Below are 20,322 nucleotides of genomic sequence, written 5' to 3'. Positions count from 1 at the left end.
TGAATTATATCCATTTGTGTTTGTGCCCCTGGCCTGGTTGATGGGTTAAAAGTGAGCAGCTAATTAAAATCCCTTGTATTTTCTGGACAGACTAGCTCACTGTTATGCCCCTGTAATCATGATATAATCCTGTAGAGCTTCATGAGAATATCAGCCACCAATGGATTTTCTAACCACAAGCTGGGTTCAATGGATTATTAACTAGGCAAGTTTAGGTTTCCATGGGCTGATTCCATTGTCCATGGGAGCAGAGCTATTATCCAGGTCCCCTTCAGGCTGAAGTTCTTCCTAACATGGTCTGTCTTTAGACTATCATTCTCAACTACTGTACAGAGCTCCGGGAGTGGGAAGAATATACATAATGGAGTTTGAAGTATGTCATCTACCTTTTTTTTTTGTCTTGGGTATTCAGTAGCTATGTCCCCCTGCCTTGCTTTGCACTTCAAGAGCTCCAAGAGAAGCTTTTGCTGTATGACAGCTGGGCATTCCTCCTGAATTCAGAGAAGGGCCAGAAAATTCTCTCAGCACCTTTTCCTTGGGAATTAAAGGAGTCTCCAATGACATGAGCTTTTTATCTTCTTCTGCCAATCCCCTTTAGTCCCTAGATCTACTGAGCTACCTTGGGGAATGGGGCTTGGAATTATGACGTAGTGAATCTGTAGCACTGTGGTCCAAAATGGACCAGGGACAAAAACTATTTGATTCAGCATGGTTAGTGTTGCTGTGCTGTGGTGTTGGCCTTTACACTGATGCCATCCGACTGGTTCAGCTGACAGTGGTTCATTTATATAGCAAAGACATGGTTTCAGACTGCTTGCTGTTCTGTGTGTTGCTGGTTTCTGCTTGCAGGACTCTGACTCCTCAGCAGAAAGGGGCATAGATTTCTGATACAGTAGGCAAGATCAGTGAGTGCCAACAGGATCACAGCTAAATACATTTGGCTGCTATGGTTCTCTCACTATGTTAGCACTTACCCAGAAGGTCCCTGCAAAGCCCAGGTATCATGGTTATCATATTCCTGCCTTGTGTTACAAGGTGCCCCATGCTCTTCTTGGCTCAGATATCTGTTACATGATATCAGTCTAGCTTTCTGATGTTTGCTGGCTTCTCCTCTGCTTGGTTTTTAGTTTGAGTTGAAGGCTGTGATGACGCAGTCTGTCCTTTCTGGATCTTTTAGCTTTTAGTACCAATGAGATTTCTATGAGATCCACTGAGACCTGATCTCATACTGTCTGGATCTAATGAGCTACATGTTTCTCTGAGTCTCCTGCTGCAAGCAGTCCCTTGACTTCATCCAGGTACTCCAATTCCTTAAAGGCTCTAACTTCTGCTAGGCTAAGATCTGTTCTTAATACTCTTCCCTTGGTCTAATTTTGAGGTGTTTAGACCTTCCTCTCTGTGGCTGTTGAATGGCTTTCCTTTAGAGATCTCCCTGGAGGAAGCTACTTTGCTTCTTAGAGCCTTCTAACTCAGTTCACTTCTAATGCTTGGTTTTAAAATGTCACCAGTGAGTTATCCTGTGCTGTAACTGTTGAGCTCAGTGCTAAGCAATATCATGCTGCCATAGGATATATTTGCTCAGCAGTGCTGATCCCACCCCACTCAAATTCCAAAGTCCCAAACCCACGGCCTGTCTTCTGTGTTTCTGGCATTCTTAAATGTTTGGTATTAATAGCTGAGGCAGTATAAAGAATCCTAGAGGATTTGCTGAAAGCAGCTTAACAAGCTTGGTTGAAGGATTTATGTGCTCTCTCAAGAGATGCTGGTGAGTGGCACATGTGTGAGGGTTAAAAACCCAGCAAAGGAGGTGAGAGGAGGAATTCTGATGGGAGCAGTGAGAGGTAGCCCACATAAATGGAGTGCTGAGGCCTGTATTGTTAGTACTACAGGCATTTTATTCCACCATAAGCAGCAGGTACTGAGTCACTTAGCAATGGGGCATGATTGTGGGAGTAAGTGGCAGGCACATTTTGTTAGTACACTGCCTCCTTTGGCTTCTTTTTGTCGGGTGAGTTAATGCAGCTGGGCACAACTGTGAGTGCGGTGCCTGAAGCAGCATTGAAAACTCAGAGCATTTGCGGATCAGGCAAGGCTGTTCCCACATTGTGAATTTGCTGGTGATAAGGTGTGTTGGGCAGAAGGCTAAAAGAACAGGATCTTGGTATTTGGTGAGCCATGCAGGAAGAGTGTTCTTCTCCCAGGTACAGCCAAATGTCTCTATAGTTTAATAATACATTTTGTGTTGAGCTTGCATTCCCGCTGTTGGGCATTGGTTTGAGGTACAAAGGGGATTTATAGCAATAGGATTCAGGAACAGGCAGAGCTGATGTGTGCAAGGCAGCGGTCTATCCTCTGGACCAACCTGCTGGGCCAGGACTTGGGGGGCCTGCGTTCTCCTCTTGAGTCTGCCACTGAGCTGCTGAGTGGCATGGACAAATATCTTCTTTTTTTCTGTGTCTCCTGTAAACCAGTTGAAAGTGCTTTCCTCTGTAAAGTGCTTTGAGGTCTATTATATATGAGTCAGACATTTATTATAATACAGTTAAACTGTTCTAACTATTCAGTGCAGCAATCTAAAAGCTGCTATTCTTTTCCTATTGCAGGTGGGCGGTAAAAATGGTGCAGAAGTATCAGTCGCCTGTTCGAGTCTACAAGTACCCCTTTGAGCTTGTCATGGCGGTGAGTGACGCATTGTACTTCTACCACCTTCCCAAACAGCTGAGCAATACTGAAGACTTGACAGTAACCTCTGGTTTATGAGCCATTTGGGTGATAGGAGGTGTGGGACTGCAGCTTCAGATGTTTTGTTGATGGATCACTTAGGGGAATTGTCTTGAAGATGTTCCAGGGGACAGACAGGTGTCTGTCTTCCATATTCTTGGCAGTTCTGCAGAAATAGTTTAATCTATTCAGTTAGTCTATTAGATATTTTTAATTCAGTAAAATTGATTCATGAGATGACCTGAGCATGGAAGCAGTGCCAGAAAGAGGAAATATAAATGCTGTCTTGATATATAGTTAGTTTTCAGTATAGGTATGTACATGTACATGTTTGGGTCTCTATCAGCAACCACCTATAATATAGAACTGTCCTTCATGGTTTATTTTTCAACACTGTGGCAAGCCATTGAGTCTGTCTGGTTAAGGGATGTCAATGCCTTTAAAGAGGCACTTCACTCAGCCAGATGTGTGGTTATTACCAACCTCTTCAAATATCCTTCTGTTTAGAAACTCCCATTTCAAGGGACTATATTAATAAATTGGAAATGAGCTTATTCCTAATGTATCTGAGTTCCATAGGCTTGTCTGAGACCAACTCATCAGGCCTGAGGTGTGTGTGGGTCTGAGACCCATGTAGTGAAGCAAGATTAAAAGCTGTTTAAAAATGTAGAAAATTTTCTGCAAAAGATTATTTTTTTTTTTTTTTTTGTCCTTGTTTTTTCCTTTTCCTTTTTTTCACCTGAAACACTGGCAGATTCTGCAGTGGCCAAAGTACGCTTTCCTGCTGGTGGTGTATAAGGGTAAGGTGGCCATGCTAACTCTGTTACCCAGATTGGCAGGCTTTAGTACTGATTACCAGGGATCCTGGTTTTCTCTGATTAAAAATTGCAAATTCTCCAATTTAAAAACCCAAAATCCGTGATAAAAATTAAATCCCGCCCCCAGCCCTGCTGGTGCCCCACACTCCCCCCAACAGTCTCAACAGCCCTCCTGATGCCCCTTGCATGAGCCCCACAGACATGCAGACACAGATACTGACACCCCAGCAGGTAAGTGTGTGTGGGGAGAAGGAGCAGGGCAGGGTGGGGGGAAAGAGAAGGTGCTGAGATCAAGAAAGGGGAGAGTGTGCCCCTGTGCCACTCCCAGGAGCAGGGCCAAGGGGTGAGGGCAGGGGTGTCACTCTGTGGACCATGCACATGCCGGCCTGCCTGACGGGAGGTTCAAACACAGAGGTTGCCACCACAACTCTGCCACTGCATCCTGTGCTACCATCCCATGGCCACCTGCACAGCTTTGTGGGCAAGTGGCACAGGGTGCGGCAGCAGCAGTGCGGTAACACCCACCTTGTGCAGGCCACATGTGCTGCCCAGCCGGGGTGTGAAACGGGGATCTTGCATGCAGCAGCATGCCCCGCAACTGGCTGCACGGCTCTGCAGTGGTGTGGGGTGGTGGCTGCTGCATGCGGGGTGGTGGGACTTTGCGGGCAAATGCTGCTACCACGGAGCCGTGCCCTTTGCCCCTGGATCCTAGAGGTAAGTGGGGCTTGGGAGCTGTGGGGCAGGGCTGGGGAAGATGGGGGCTGAGAGCGGGGGGTGCTGTTGGCCCCTGGCAGCACATCGCAGCTGGCAATGGGGCCGGGAGTGAGGGCAGGGGTGCCCCTCTGCGGGGAGCTTTGTGGGCAAGCAATGGGGGGCTCACTGTGGTGGTGCCTGCCAATGGTGGTGCCTGCCAAGTGCAGGCTGCACACATGCTGCCTGGCTGCCTGCCTAGGGGAGGGGGAGAAGGAGGCTGGCAGGCAGCTGGAGCACAGCTCTGTGGCCGTCTCTGCAGCCACGGCAAGGGATGGGGGCGCGAGGAGGGGCGGCAGCTTGGGCTTGCATGCAGTGCTGTCGCTTACCTGGAGGCCCGTGATGGCGGTGATGGCCACTGTGTACAAAACCTCCCGTTGCCACCACGGAGCCATGCCCAGAGCTGTGTGGCTGGGCGGCAGTGGCAGCGTGGTGGTGGCTGGGTGGCGTGCAGCTATCCCCACCACCACCCGCGTTTTCTCTGATAAAAACAGGGAATCTGTGGTTTTCTCTGTTTTTCTGTGGGAAATGGAAAACCCGGATGCCTAATGATTACCATATGGTACTTTTATGTATGCCACTGCTTGCCAAGAAGCCAAGTGTTTCTTAGGTGGGTTTGTTCTTGGAGGACAGCACTAAGCAGTTGGTCATTGAGTCTGGAGGCCCAAGTGCTTCCTGCAAGCCTTATGCTGTCTTTTCCTGTTAGTACCGTCACTTGGAAGGACTGTGGCTTTTGATTGCAAATGTCCTGAGGACATATCTGCTTTCTACTGAACTAGGACTCTAGCAGTACCCCAAGTCTGACAGAAATGGGCAACAGAATTTAAAAACTTGTGTGCAGGGGGAAATATTTAGATGAGTGGGAGTCTGCATCTAACAGAGAGCTGATAGTCCATTCCACTCACTTTTCTGGCCCTGGCACTGCTTCCTGTATAACAGTGGACCCAGTGCCTTTCCTAATGGACAGCTGGTCCTGAGCAAGACCAATATTTCTGAAACTCTTCCATCTAGTCTTTTGCCACCAGAGTCAAGATGGGCTGAGAATTGCTTGCTGTTTACTTCTGCATGTGAATGCACCATGACTGTGGCACTATGTTCTCACCTGGGAGCTGATGCCACTTCCTTCAGTGGTCCTTTGCAGGCAGGGTCTGGTGTGTGAGGCAGAATATTAGTTCCTTTTTCATGTTTTTCCTTGTTAATTTGGGGTGTGAGTAATAGCAGAGCCTCACAGCTATGGCAATGCTTGCTAAGAAAACATCTCCTGGCCTAACATTGATCACCCTGGTGCAGGGGCGGGCAGTGATTTCGGGTGGAGGGCTGCTTACCGAGTTTTGGCAAGCCATCAAGGACTGCATAGGTAGCCCCACCCCTTGACAGGTGCCCCACCCCCTGGTTGCCCTCTTGGGACCAGAAGTCCTGCCCCCTAACCCCTGACTTTTGCCAGCAGAAGTCCCTCCCTATGCCCTTCAGAAGTACTCCTTTCAGCAGGGGGTTTTGCCATCTTTGAACCACAAAAATACCAAATTATATTCTAAAAATCAAACATATACTACAACATTCATTAATTTCATTTAAAAAATATTTTCGTCCTAAGTTGCATGCATTTGTGTAGTGTACACAGAAGTGATTGTATAATGGCTCTCTTAAAATGAAGTCCTCCTCTTGTATGTTGTGGGAGGGTGTGGCTAGGGAGGGCTGTGGCTTGTGTGGAGGTGAAGGGTTTGCTTACAGCCTGCATCCTGCTCTTCCCCCACCCCCCTGTGGCAGGCTGAGCACCCACCAATGCTCTTGCAAGCCCAGGCTCTGCACTCCTGCCACTCCTGGCCCTGGGGCACTGGTGCGGGCCCTGTGCCCCCGCTCGTTGCCACTTGCGGGGGGTCTGCCACTGTTGCCCTTCTCCTGTCACTTCCCTGCCCCACCTCCCCTCTGCCCCTGGCAGCTCTGGCACCATGTCCCAGCTGCTTCTGTGGTCCTGGCACTGCAGCTGGGAACCATATGATGTCATGTGGGGGAGGGGGGCAGCAACAGGGAAATGGCTGCAGCAGGTGGGGGGAAGGGACAGTGAGTGAGTGGGTGGGTGGAGTGCAGTGACAGCTGGGCAGGAGCCTGGGCCCATGCTGGTGTACTGTGGCCAGTCCCGGCAGGGCTGAGAGTGGGGCAGCAGGAGCATGGGGTCCAGGCTGTGCTGCTCCAGCATGGAGAGGAGGGAGGTGGCCTGGCTCAGTAGAACCCTTGGCAGCTGGACCCTGTGTTCCTGCTGCCCTGCTCTGGGCCCCAACCGTGCTGGCCCTGGTGCATTGGCACAGACCCTGTGCTTCCACCTGGCTGTCACTGTGTTCCTCATGCCCACTCACTGCCCCTTCACTCGCTGCCCCTTCTGCAGCCATCACTGCCCCCCGCCTGCCCATCTGCCAGCCGGCCGGCACCACATGGTTCCCAGCTGCAGCACTGGGACCACAAGAGCTGGCCCAGCCAGCTATGAGGACTGGGGCGATCTCCCACAGTCCTTCCCTGCCTTCCGCCCCCTCTTTTCCCCCCCACTTCCTTACCTGTATTTCCCTTGGTGCAGGGAAGCAGGAGCAGTCTCAGGCCAGAAGCATCCATCAGCTCCTGCTAGGTAGAGGCTTTCAGCTGGGGTTTGGGGTGGGAGGGCTGGAGGGGGTGGCAGGGCTAGGCTGGACTTGCTGCTGTGGCTGTCTAGTTCTGCCGCTGGCTCCCTCTGGGTCCTACTGCCTCTGCCTCATGTCATCTTTGACAGGCAGTCAGGGGCAGATAAATATTTATTTTTCTAGATTTTTAAGGGCTCCGTGGGCTGGATGGAATGGCTTGGTGGCCCAGATGTGGCCTGTGGGCCATATTTTGCCAGCCTCTGCTCTAGTGAGAACTTTTTCTGGCTTTCCCCCAGCCTGTGCTGTTTCAATGCAGCCCTTGTTAGTACAACACTGTTCATTAGAAAGATACCTATGAACCACACTCCCAGTTCAGAGGGGTATGTGCACTGTTGCTGTCAAATTTACTAAGAACACCCTGGTGACAGATGCTTGTCAATAGATTGGCTGCTAATGCAGGGGAGTTGCCTCTAGACAAATCCTCTGTAAGCTTGTTAGCAGAACTCCTAAAGGCAGGGGCTTGAAAGGTTTATTTTCTAATGTTTTAGTCTTATTTGCTTTTGGTTTCAGGTTTTCTGCATGATAGAGCTACTGGCTTCCTGGGGTTTCAAGACTGGGATTGCAAATGTTGTCACTTAGTTTTTTACATGTCTGGCTAGCTAAGTACTTGTCACCTGTGAATTGTGTTAGCTCTGTTTGATGAATGAGGCAAAACTGAGATTAAATGACTAGTTTATACAGGGAGTCGGTGGCAGTATCAGGAATTAAATATGGATCTCCCGAGTCCCAGCCCAGTGGCCTCAACACATGACATAATGTGCTATTAGCATGAAGGCTGGAGTCACTGAGATTCCAGAGAAGATAGCATATGAATCTAGCTGCAGCTGATCACAAAAGTTGCAGGCTCCATTCCTGTATTAACATGTTGGAGCTGAGTGTTTCATAGGAGTGGGAGGCAGTGAGAATTTTACCCAGCTGTTGAGTGTGGAGCTGTCAGCTGGTGGAAGTTACACATGGAGAGTGGGTGGACTAGGAAATGATGCTACTCTCCAGCAAAGAATACTGTCATTAGCTCTGCCAGGTTAGGGCAAAGCCTAAATTTTCTGTCTGTTCCATCCTGCTTTCAGAAGCACTCTCAACTTGTCTTGGATAACATCCCAGGGTGTTTCATGCAAGCTTCTGGAGAACTGTGATTCAATACAGTGGCTCTCAGGAAAGGGAGGATGAACTTGTACTTTAAGGTATTGGATTTGGGACCTTAGCTCAATACTTTATCCTGTATCTGTGTGATAGTGGGCTTTACATCTCTGCCTCAATTCCCTGTCTATATGATGGCAATGATAACAGCAGCTACCATTTTGTCTACTCCGACTGGGTGGGGTGGTATGTGTCTCTTATTATATGTGTGAGTCCTCCTTTAATAAAACTATGTCGCAGTGCTCAGGGGCCCTTAGTGGAGTGTGTCTCTGTCTCTCTTATTGGGACCTGAAATGCTGGAGACTTCAGAGCTAACCTTGAAGTTCAGGACCAATCCTACTGCTTAATTCTAGCTTTATCCATGCTCAGGTTTCAGAGTTGCCTCAGTGATTTGGGAGCCCCATTCACATTAATTTTAGTGGGAAGTGGGGGTCCAGTCTCACATTTACAATGAGCATATGTGGTGTGCCTGGCCGCTTTTTGCAACACAGTGGTCTCACAGGGACTAAGACAGATAGATGTATGTTGTATAAAGAAAACATTCTGTTCACAATTTTTACACCTGAGGTATAACAGCCTAATGAACTGTTTTAGTTCTATTTCTGGTTTTCTCTCTTCTGTGAAACAGGGCAAACTGATACTTCTTTTCCTCTGCAAATGCAACTTTTAGGTATGCCAGATTTCTTTTAGTTTAGAAAAAAACTATATCATATATTTGACCTGCAAAAATCACCAGTGAGAGTGTTGGTATCCCTGTTTCTTTAATAGTCAATCTCATTATGGCCCCCAAATTTTACTTTCAATATAATAAAGCACATTCCAGTTCTGTTAAGGGACCATTAAGACCAAGCCTCTGGAACTGAAATCTCTGTATGTTGCACTTGTTTTCCTGTTGTTTCAGTATAAGCTGTGCTGTGGTATGCACTAATCAATAAGGGAAAATCCCAGATGCATGCAGAGGCTTTGAGTTAGTGTTCTTTGAAATGCCCCAGCTTTTTGGTACTCTGTATGTTCATATTGGTGAAAGGCTACCGGCCCTTGCTTCCCTCCTAGAGCAAGTGCAGCACAGACAGCAGTAGCATATGGTTCTCACCCCTTTGGAGTATCAGAGCTAATTCATCCTTGGCTACTTCTGCTACCATTCCCAGCCAACCTGCCTGCTATGTTAATTGTGGTGGGTTTTGTGCTGTGAACATTTTTCTCTGGGAAGCAGGCTGAGGCATGTCTTCTTCTTGTCCACTGAACTCCCTTCACACAGAAGACTACAGAACATCCATCAGAAGGATGTGTCCACCAAATGGCTGATTATGATTGCTCTCCACCTGGACTGGGTTTGACGTGGCAATTTAGCAGTGAAAGACTTTATCCTATTGCTAGCCCTTCTAACCAGCCATCACCCAGCGGCTCCGTGCTTTTTTCCCCACCTTTTATATTTAAGAGTTGTTTGTTTGTTTTTTTAAATTAATCAATTGAGTGTTCATTTATTTATTTTTAAAGAAATCAGTGGTAGCCTTCCCAGCTTGTGGCTCCGCCACCTTTAAAGGCCTTTTTGGCAGGATCTTTCTAGTTAAACGGGCCCTTAGAACCTGTGTGGCAAGTGGTATTTCATTGACTAGAACACTATAGCTCTGTCTAGACTCCTCATCTCTATGACTTTGGTTGGAAGGAGGAAGATCATGAAGAAAAGGTGGCATTTGTGGGAAGGGATATAAGGGCTGCTTTAGTCCCAGTACCGTCAATGTCCTTACTGTGTTTCTGTGGAGTTGCTGGGACATCATGACAGCTAGTGTCCCCCAGGTATAGCCTCAGTTATGTTATCTGTTTTGCTAACTCCAGGCCCAAAGGGCTGGATCCTCTGCTGCAAATGGCATAGCTACTCTGAAACATGCCCTAATTTATTGCAGCTGGGGATCTGGCCCTCCACATGTGTTACTCATTCTGACAGGACTCGAAACAATGCACGTTTTTTTTCTCTCCCCCACATCTGCCCCCACATCCATTATCTGCCAAGAATGATATGGAGGGCTATGTTTCCTTTGCTACTGTTAATGTCTGCATGCTTAAGCAGTGCTATTGAAAACTGCTTTTTCTGCTGTTCAACTGTAGCAGGAATAATCCAGCCTACTGAATTCAGGTCTTGGCAGATAAAATTCCTTTCTGTTTACATTTAAAAGGACTACTATTTGTAATTTTTCAATACCAACACATTTTCTTGTTATTGATGTTTGGCTCTTAAATAGGTTGCATTTAAGGAAAATATGTTTGGGAGTGTAAACAGACTATTTCTTTATCCCCTTCTGTATTATGTCTGCCTTTAGTTCAGGGTCAGGGATAGTTTAAAGATCTATGTATGCCTTTGATTGATGCAGTAAACACTTGTTTTACAAAAGAGATCAAAGGCTGTCTTGTTCCAGGTGCTGAACAGACACATAGTAAGCCAGCCCCTGCCCCAGATCGATTGTAGTCTATGTAAATAAGATAGACAAAGCGCTAAAGCAGAATGAATGGTGGCTGGCTTGTATCATACTGGTTGTATAGGTTTGTATGCAATAGAATAACAGGTTTGGTGCATTCACCTATAGACCCATGTGGTTGCCACAATGACAGAGGTTTTGCAAGACATAGCAAGTTCAGCATCTTATAATGTTTACATTTTGTATGTATCCTAGGGATGATGGTTGAGGAATCCCTACCAGGCTAACGGTAATTCCAAGTTTTATATCCCGGTCTGGCTAAAAACAGAATCTTATTGAATATGTAGGTGCTCCCCCTCTCCTCCCCCATATCTCTGGTGTACAGCTTCAGCTCTCAAGTTTGAATTCTGGTTGTGGGCGCATATCCTCCCTGCAGCAAGGAGAGCAATCTCTCTCTGGACAGCTGGAATCCCTCTAAAGCAGTCAGCATGCTGCAGCAAATTGTAGAGTTCTTTGCAGAGCAGCTGAAGAGATTGGATAGAGCTGAGTGGACTGCTTACATAGCTGAGGAAATGCCAGAGAGGAGGTTGCCTGCAGTGGCATATTACCCATGGTGTCCTTGGATGTTCCACAAATGACATAAAATAGGACTTGGCAGCCCATGGCCTGAGTGCCTGCTGCTCCAAGGCTCCATAAGAGCTGCTGTGATGTCAGTACTAACAGCATTTTCATATTTTTTGTCTGAAATGGTATTTCTGGCTGATGCTAGCCTAGAGTATCTGAGAGATGAGTAGGATGAAGGGTTTCAAATAGTTGTCCCCATATCTTGTTGTGCTTGGTCCCCATCTTATATAGCTCATCAAATTGCCTCTTAATGATCTGAGCAGTATTTAAGAAATGGATGTTTCTGTGGAAAATGAAAGATACTGAATTATTTTAGTGGAGTAGTGAGGAGTATTGGTATTGCCATTTGAGTGCAGGCTAGTCCTCTTTGCTGAGGCTCAAATAAGGTCTTGATATAAGTGGGGCAAAATCTTGAGGCAGATTTCCTTGTGGGGCATGAATGACGCATGCCCTTGGAGGATGGGGGGCACAGCAACTACCTACAGATGGTGGTGGTGTGGGCATGGCGGTGGTGAGCAGGGTGTTCCTGCAGGTGGCCACAGTGGTGTCAGGGAGGAGAAGGGGTGTGACATGTGCTGACCGGCAGTCAGCAACCACCCTCAGATGCCACCAGCAGTATTGGCGGTGCTTCTTTCTGGGGGTGCATTGCCAATATCAAGGGGTGCATGGGCACCCGCATGCACTCCCTATGTGTCGCCAGTGTACAAGGGACACTGTGAGAGTGGGGGTGTTCTGTTGGGGGGTGGTTCTTGGCTTTGGGGGACATTTGGTGGTCCCTATCAATGCTTCTTTAACACCTCCTATCTGTGCCATTAGCTTTTCTACTTGGGTGGCCCATCTATAACCATGGCCTATGCCACAATAAGTTGGAGGAAGGTGACGTTCCTTATCTCCTTGTCTCCTGTTGTTAAGAATAATCTTAGGAATATGACTGGAAAGAGTTAATGGGTTTTAAAGTGGCTATCAGAGCCACAGACAGTACAATGTTGACTTGGGCCACAATGCCTCAGTGTGGCCTAATGACTTATTGCATTGATGGGGTAGGAATGTCACAACATATTAATGCCCAAATTTCTTTTCAACAATTTCAAAAGTGCCAACCTTGGCTATGTGCAATGTCTGCTGGGCCAATTCCCTGGCTCCCTTCATGTGTCCTGTTCCTGTATTCTGCTGCACCTTCCCCTATTACTAAGCAGAGCGAGAGTGAGCAACAGACAGTCTTGAGTAAACAGCCTCTTGCATGTTCCTCTCAGGCTGGTTGTGAGGGATAGTTCTCTCCATCCTTGGAGGTTTTTAAGACCTGGCTAGACAAAGCCTTGGCTGAGATGATCTAGTTGAAGCTAGTCCTGCTTTGAGCAGGGTGTTAGACTAGACCTCCTGAGGTCCCTTCCAACCCTCATTTTGCATTATTCTATTTACTGGGTATAAAATGCTTAGAAATTGCTCTTTGCTGCAGTTGCTGACAGCAAACAGAAGAAGCCTTCTATTCATCTTGCCTCTGGAGAATATGTACAGGCTGCATTTTATACACAGTAGCCCAAAATATATTTTGGGAACATAAAATTCCTAACTGTTTTCTATTGATGTGGCCAGGCAAGTTCTTAGTATCAGTTCTGTGTGCCATTGAAGACCCCTGTTTGTATGGAAGTGTCTTACTAAATACTTGGCAGGAACTGACACCAGAGCTGCATTCTCCCTTGGTGGATTTGCCATAGATTCATGGAAACTTAATGTCACTGAAGCACTTGATTGGTGCATTTCTGGTTAGACTCTACCTTTAGTCCTCCTACCTATCCTTGCTTGCAGCCAAATCACCATGTGCCATGTTGCGATCTCTGTGCTTGTGGGATGGGGGTGCTTTAAAGGGCATACTCTTACTTTGAATCAGTGCTGTGGTATGACTCTGAGAGGGCATTTTACTGCTAGAGAGATGTGCTATTGTCATTTGTACTCCAGGAGAAACCAAGAGCCCATTTGGGAGCTTTGTGTGTTGGAGACTGTGCACATAGAGATGGCCCCTGCCCCAAAGCTTACCATGTAAAAATGATATCAAACTGAGAAAGCTAGTTACTCATGATGGCTAAGCATCTAATCCAGGGCATTTTTATGAGAGGCTGAGGTTCTTACCATAGCATCCCAGCCAAATTCCTGTGTAGATTATGTCCAGCCTACCCCCCTTCTCATGGTGGCTTTTGCAAAGGCTGATTGAAACTGTCCTATCAGTCTACTAGAGAGACATGTTACTTTGAGGCAACAGTTTTATTTGGAATAAGGCAGATCAAGCTTTCCACTTGTCAGTATGCATCTGGTTATGCTGGCCTGTTCTGTTTTGGTCTCTGAAAACATCTCTTCACCATCTCCCTTCTCCAAAGTACCTGGCTTCTCATGTAACAAGGCTCAGAAAATACAGCCCACAAATCTGTCCAGTCAGTAATAGGTTGTAGTAGAGCATTTGTTTCCAGCCCCACTGTTAGAAGTTGGGTGTAAAGCCTGCTACATCCTGTGTGTAAACCATGTCTTGACCCACACCATTGCTAAGTTTGCATCAAGCCCTTTAGAAAGTGGAAGAAAATGCTGCAGCAGCATAGTCTTGAATGGGATGTTGTTTCCTCTAGGATGATTGGATGCATTAGTGATTTCCTGGGGTAGCTGTGTGTCCTTGTCCTGGAAGGATCTCTGCATTGTTTGGTAGTCTGTACATTGTAATAATCAGCTGGAGCTAATTGTGAATTGTTTCTTTCACCCAATCTGAAGGAATGAGGCAGATCATTGGCTCTACTCCAGGGGAGTAACAGTAGATCAGTGTTTTGAGCTAGGACTCTAGAGTCCTGGGGACTTTTACTCCAAACCTTGTAGCTGGAGAAGTGTGGACAGATGATGGTTCAGTCTCCTGTGGCTGCTTTTGCATTTTTTGCAGGGTTCCCTTTCCTCCCCCATTGAATTTCTTAATCCCTCTGAGCCCTCACTGCACATGTTATTCTTGTGCTACGATGGGGTAGACTATAGACAAGCTTCTGTTATGAATCTGAAGGAGAATACTTATTCCTTCTGCTGACCATGTACACAGACCCTGCAGCTCTCTTTGGCACTTCAGTGTTCAGACTAACCACAGCCTGTGTTGCCTGGCATTATCTCACACAGTCTACCAAAGCTGTGGCCTAGATTGAGCAGACATGGGAAGGACTGCTAACTAGCAGGATCCCCTCACCCCATTTTAAAGCTTATTCATTTATGCTGGAAAACTGCATTGTGCTGTGACGTGACCTTGGAGAGTCCTGGTAACTAGCATGATTTTAAATGCATCTTGGCGCTCAGCCCTGAAAGAGACGAGTTGTGTTTTTAATGTCATATCAGCTAGTCAACATCGGCTCCAGGGTGAACCTTATTATTCAGAACCCACTCACGTAATGCTAAACACAATGGTTTCTGTGTATGCTGAGTGCTTAATATTGTGTTGGTTCCTTCCATGGCTCAGTCTAGTTGTGTTCTAACCATATGATATTTTTCTCCCCCAGTGTGCCTGAACATGTATGCACTTGTAAAACACCTTATTTGCCTCTGCAGACGGTATTTGCCCTCCATCTTTGTCTGCGTTTGTTGGGACCCTGTCTCAAATGGCAGACATTTCCTTCACACTGTCTCCAGAGGGTCCTGCTGCAGGAGCTGTCTGGCCACAGAACCACCCCAGAGGCATCACTTAACAGATGGAGATGGGAACAGTCTTCTGGAGGCCATCTGCCAACTCCTGTACAGAAGTGTCTGCAGGTGGACATATGGCAACTGCAGCATAGCCTGAGGACAGGGCTAAACATTGGTGTGTCACTTCTTTGTGCCCACCCTGGTGCGGGAGCTAACATGGCTGGTTCTGACCAGTTCTTTTTACATTGGTGTGTGCTGTTGGAGAATGTGAGAAGTCATTCTCTACCCTTAGAGAAGTGACAGGCCTGAGGAGGAAGTCAGAACTGTCCTGGGAGTTGTTATGCAACACTGTGCTGACTTAACAGTATAATCCACTTTGGTTTCCTTCCGTGAGCTGAAAGGATAATGTTCCCCTCTAGGATATTACAGTATGAGGCTAGATAACCTAATTCTGAGAGCTCTCTCTCCCTGGAGTGCACAGGAGCTACACAGGACTTGCTTGGCAGGTGCCTAGCTGGAGCAGACTGCCCTAGGTCTGCACATGTACAGCAGCTGGGGTTGGAAGGCTTCTTACCGCATGCTGCGATTTTGGTGCCTGGATTTCCGTGCTATTTTTGCCAGAAATATCCAAGTCCAAACTCTTGAGGCACATCTGTTATGTAATCTGTTACCAGGTCATTTTTATGAGAGATCATCGAAAACCAGAGGAATTCTCTAAATGTCTAGGTACTCTGGATCGCACCTTGTGGGAAGAGGAGGAGGACAGGCAGGCATTATCTAATCCCTGGGTGCTCTGGGCCATGTCACAGAGATGGAGCTGGTGGGATACAGAGCCTTTGATGTGTGGCATTGCATCAGATAGGCCCTCTAGCCAGGGAATAACACAAAAAAGGGCAGGATTGTAGGGTGTTATGGGGGGAGCAGTGGTGTGGAGGAAAGGGTGGACTCATCTTCAGGTTTCTTGTGAAGTTTTTGATGGTGTGACTTTTTCCCCCCTTAATTTCATGTGACAGGGTTACCAGGCAGATAATTTTCATAATGGTTTCCTTGTTTTTAACTAGTAAGTTAGGTCCTGTCCAAAATCCTGTCAACTGTGGCATTTTCTTGTATTTTCCTCCATGGCCTTGTCTTTACTGAAAAAACAATTGGTTTACTAGGTTCGGTCATAAGAGTTGATACTATAATTGGGCTGGCCAGCATGGGCATGGCTGTCTCATGTTAAAAATACACCTCTCCAAACTCAACTGAGCTCAAACTTTGCTGTAACCTGTGGGGGAGGGAGAGGGCAACCCATGCTCTGTTTTAATCTGACTCTGTAACCAGGATGTTAAATATGGCTCCACATGGCTTATCTCCAGTCACTAGCTGTAGCAGCTAACCCTGGGTATTGGACTGGGACATGACTGTCTTTGTTTTTGGTAAGTCTTTTTACAGACTCTTTAACCATGTTGGCCTCTGTCTTCCTTTTACAGACTCTTTAACCATGTTGGCCTCTGTCTTCCTTTTACATGACCGCAAATACCCTGGAGCAGTTGTGCTCAAATTTTTGGTGCTGTGGCCCAGGGGAGTACATGGAACCAGTCCATGGGCCAGATCTGGCCTCTGGGCTCAGGGCTGAGCACTCCTGTCCTAGCTGATGTAGTGCCTCTCCACCAAATGTTAGGAAACTGGTAATAGTTTGCTTGCATTGAGCACTGCAATAGCAGGGGACACACAGCACTCGCACTGGGACATACACCAGCACTTTTGATCCTTATTTGTCCTAGGGCACTCCAGTGGTTTCTGTATATCACAGAAGCCCAGAGCTGTATGTCATGCACCATTTTTTTTTTTATACCAGCTTAAGGCAGGTTATGCTAGCTCCATGAACTCTCTGGTATCATTTTCTGTACATGCTCCTGATGTTCTCGGCCTGGACATACAGCACATTTATGCTAGGCACCACAACTGCTACTGCAGGAAAGCTGATTGTCTTTCTTTGCCAAACACCCAGGTAATCCTCTGGCTTACCAAACTGATGTAACTCAGACTGGTATGACTATGTTGTTTGTCCAGGCCTTCTGTCTCTTGCTGTCCAGGACAGCTGTAATGTCTGTGCCACAGCACACCAATACAGAGGTATTATACACCAGAGCTGGGAGAAACTTTTCTTACATACCTGTTTAATTTTTTTTGGTCAAAAAAATGCAGATTTGGCAACAGTGAAGCAGTTCTCAAAGATGCAGCAGTTTTGCTGACTCTTTTGGAATTTCTTTTTTGATTTCCCCTCCCCCATGTACGTCTTGAAATAGATGGTAATGACATTTTCGAAATGAAATGTGGTGGTTTGATTCTTTTTCTGGCTTGCAATGACTTTATTTTAACATTTCTTTTAAATTTTTCTTTTAATATTTTAAAGATTGTCGTTTTGAAAAATGTTTCAGTTGAGCCAACAGGATTTTTCTAATGTTAAGTTTGCTGAAAACTTCAGAAATGTTTGTTGTTAATTCTAAAGAGAAACATTTACCACCCCACGAAACAAACTGAAAAACCCTACTGACCCCAGAAATTCATTTTCCACCCATATGTAGTATGAATGCACAAACACAGCTGGTGCAGTTGCGAGAAAAACAGCAGACACCAGTCAACCTCTTTTTTTTTTTTGTACATGGGTCAAGTCAGTGGCTCTTGTAAGCAGGTTGTAGCACTCATGTTCTTATGCTGGATTTTCATGGTAGAAGTTTTTGTCCCAAATTCTCCACTGTTGCTACCAACAGTGGTGATGTTAGACAATGCTCCTGTCAGCCACTGTTGGGTAAGCACCAGGTTGCGTCAGTTTGGGGTCTACCTGTATTGGTGTCTAGAAAGTCAGTGACTACTAAAGTGTTGTCTCAACTGGTTCTGTTGGTAAGAAATCCTGGTTAAAAATTCCAATGAATAGAAGGCCATAGAGTAGACCTCTGTGAGTAACCCTTATGAGCTAGCTGTTAGAAATGTAGAGAGATCAGTAAAAGATAAGGACTTATTTGTGGTGTAAAGAAAGATCTCCGTGTTGACTGGGATGGGGAGCTACCCACTTGTTGAATGTTTTGAGTTGCTTGGACTGCTTACTGCAGCTGTTCATAACAGGTGCTCAGGCATTTTCTCCTGCCTGATCGGGTGGTAAGTCAGCACTGGGAAGTGCTTGTAGTGAGGAGAGGCATTTCCACAGTTTCATACGGAACCTGTGAACCTGTGTAGAGTGCTGGCATGTTCTGGCTGGAGGACTTTGAGAAATGAAAGTGGAAGGTGAACAGGGCATTAGCTGGCACTGTACTGCTCAGTGAATATTCATCCCAGGGAGGGCACTCTGGAAGGAGAGGGCTGTGTTCACCAAATCATTTGTGACTATTTGCATTTGATTCATGATTGCATTACTTGAATCATTTTGATGGGCGTGAAAGAAATTTGGCAAGCATTGGACTAGGGAAAATCTAGGCCATGACTCCTTGGGCCTTATTCCTTGAAAATAACACTACCTGCTGTAGTCAGTGAAAAACTACTGTAGCCAGCAGCTGGAAAGGCAAATGTGGGTATATGAGCTTGTTCTCCTACTTTGGTTGCTCACGCTGAATCCCTTGCAGGTTGAGGCTGGGCTCTTTTTTGTTGTTGTTTATCTTCAACTCTGTGTAGTGATTTGAGGGTCAGACTTGATGATCTGCTTAGGTCCCTTCTGACCCTACCAACTATGGAAACTATTTAGAGGAAGGAATTGGCATGTAACTGTTAGCTTTTAAGGCTTTCTCTTTTCTCCTTTTGAGATTGATTGCTACCACTTGGAGGCAAAGTGAGTTGATACTCAGTTGCCAGGTGTGAGGTCAGCCCGCACCCTACCTCTCCCCAGTGCTAAAATGGGAGGGGAAGAGTGGTCCAGGGTGGTCACTGATGTGATTTTAATCGGTGAAATCAAAGCACTGTTGTAGCTCTCCATACCTCCATGTGATCAGCAAGCAGCTCCATCTAGCTGTATTTTTAGAGTTGCTGTTGGTAAGTAAAGAAGATTAGCAGAGAGCTTAACATTGGCATACAGAAGAGGAATTCTTCCTCGAACAGGAAAGCAAAGCCTGTTCAGGAGATATGATAGGACATGTCATCTTGGGGCATGTCTCCAGTGTCAAAGAACTGCATTAGGTGGTACCTCAGAGAAGTACAGTGCTTTGAAATGAAATAAGGTAATGTAGCCACCCTGGCTGCTTTGCTGTGGTGGTCCTTTGCTAGGTCCCTAAGGGGTGTTTGCCTATACATATCCTCTAGAGTTTATTACTTATCCTAACAACCTTCTGCCCACCTGTGCTGAATTTTTCTCTCTGCTGCGGTGATTGATAAGTGACTGCATGGTGTTACTAGCTGTTGTTTCTGAGCTTTTAATTCCTTGTATGAGTAACAGCTTATCAAGAAACCTGTCCCCTCTCTGACCAGGGACAGGTATCGGGAAAGGAGCAAGCGAAGCAGATGTTGAGCACCAGCTGCTATTCTTCCTTAGTCCAAAGGCCGAGCTCAGGGATCCTATGTTCTGAAGGATTGTGGGGGCTTTAAAACTTGCTATGTGGTTTCAGTGCTGAGGAGACCATTGGCTACTCCTTAGGAAAAAGATCCTGTTGAGCAGCTGGTGACTGCAGTAGCTGCTGAACAAGGGCTGCAGGGTGGGTCTCAGTACTTTCATTGCTCACAGACTGGCAGGAGCAAAAGATCTTGCTTCTTCCCAAGTACCTTGATTACTGAGGTATTGGCTATTCTAGATTGTGTCCTTTTGATTCCAAAACCATTCTGGACCTGAGAGTTTTGATGAAAAGATTTTTCTCTGAAAAGTTTTAGTTTCAGCAAAGTGGCATTTTCTGGTGGAAAAATAGTTTTGTCAAAAAATTCTTGAATACTTTTAATCATTTCATAGATTTCATAGACATTAGGGCTGGAAGGGACCTTGGAAGATCAGAGTCCAGCCCCCTGCCCAAAGAGCAGGAAGTCAGCTGAGGTCATAGGATCTCAGCAAGATAAGCATCCAAAATGCTCTTGAAGGTGTTCAATGTAGGTGCTTGAACCACCTCTGATGGCAGGCTGTTCTAAACCTTGGGGCTCAGACAGTAGAGAGATTCTTCCTTATATCTAGCCTGAAACTGTCTCGTAGTAGTTTATGACAGTCTGACCTCGTCATCCTTTGGGGTGCTCTGATGAACAAATGTTCCCCTGGATACTGGTGGTCACCCCGATAAACTTAGAGGTGGCCACCAGATCACCTCTGAGCCTGCACCTTTTTAGGCTAAAGAGCCCCATTGCTCTCAGCCTGTCATCGTAAGGTTTGCTTTCCTGACCTCTGATCATGCATGTGGCTCTTCTCTGGACTCTCTCAAGCTTCTTTACATCCTTTTTGAATTGTGGAGCCCAAAACTGGACGCAGTACTCCAGCGGTGGCCTCACCAAGCCAAGTACAGAGGGAGAAGGATATCCTGGGATTTGTTTGAGAAGCATCTATGGATGCAAGCCAGCATTTTGCCCACTTTACTAGCAGCAGCATCACATTACAGGCTCATGTTC

General features: G+C 46.4%; 1 protein-coding gene across 1 annotated transcript in view; it reads left to right on the top strand.

Moving 5' to 3' along the window:
• The first annotated feature begins 2,606 nt into the window (after positions 1–2,606).
• SEC14L5 (SEC14 like lipid binding 5) overlaps positions 2,607–20,322 on the top strand; it is a 54,322-nt gene continuing 36,606 nt past the window's right edge. Inside the window, exon 1 of the mRNA XM_019539822.1 lies at positions 2,607–2,679. Within this exon, the coding sequence (XP_019395367.1) occupies positions 2,617–2,679 (63 nt within the window). The 5' untranslated portion in view covers positions 2,607–2,616. The remainder of the gene's footprint in view (positions 2,680–20,322) is intronic.

The sequence above is a fragment of the Crocodylus porosus genome, unplaced genomic scaffold (genome assembly GCF_001723895.1).
Source record: "Crocodylus porosus isolate Cpor-Errol unplaced genomic scaffold, CroPor_comp1, whole genome shotgun sequence".
NCBI classification, from domain to species: Eukaryota; Metazoa; Chordata; order Crocodylia; family Crocodylidae; genus Crocodylus; species Crocodylus porosus.
Note: the sequence above shows the minus strand (reverse complement) of the source record. Positions and strands in the feature narration are given on the sequence as shown.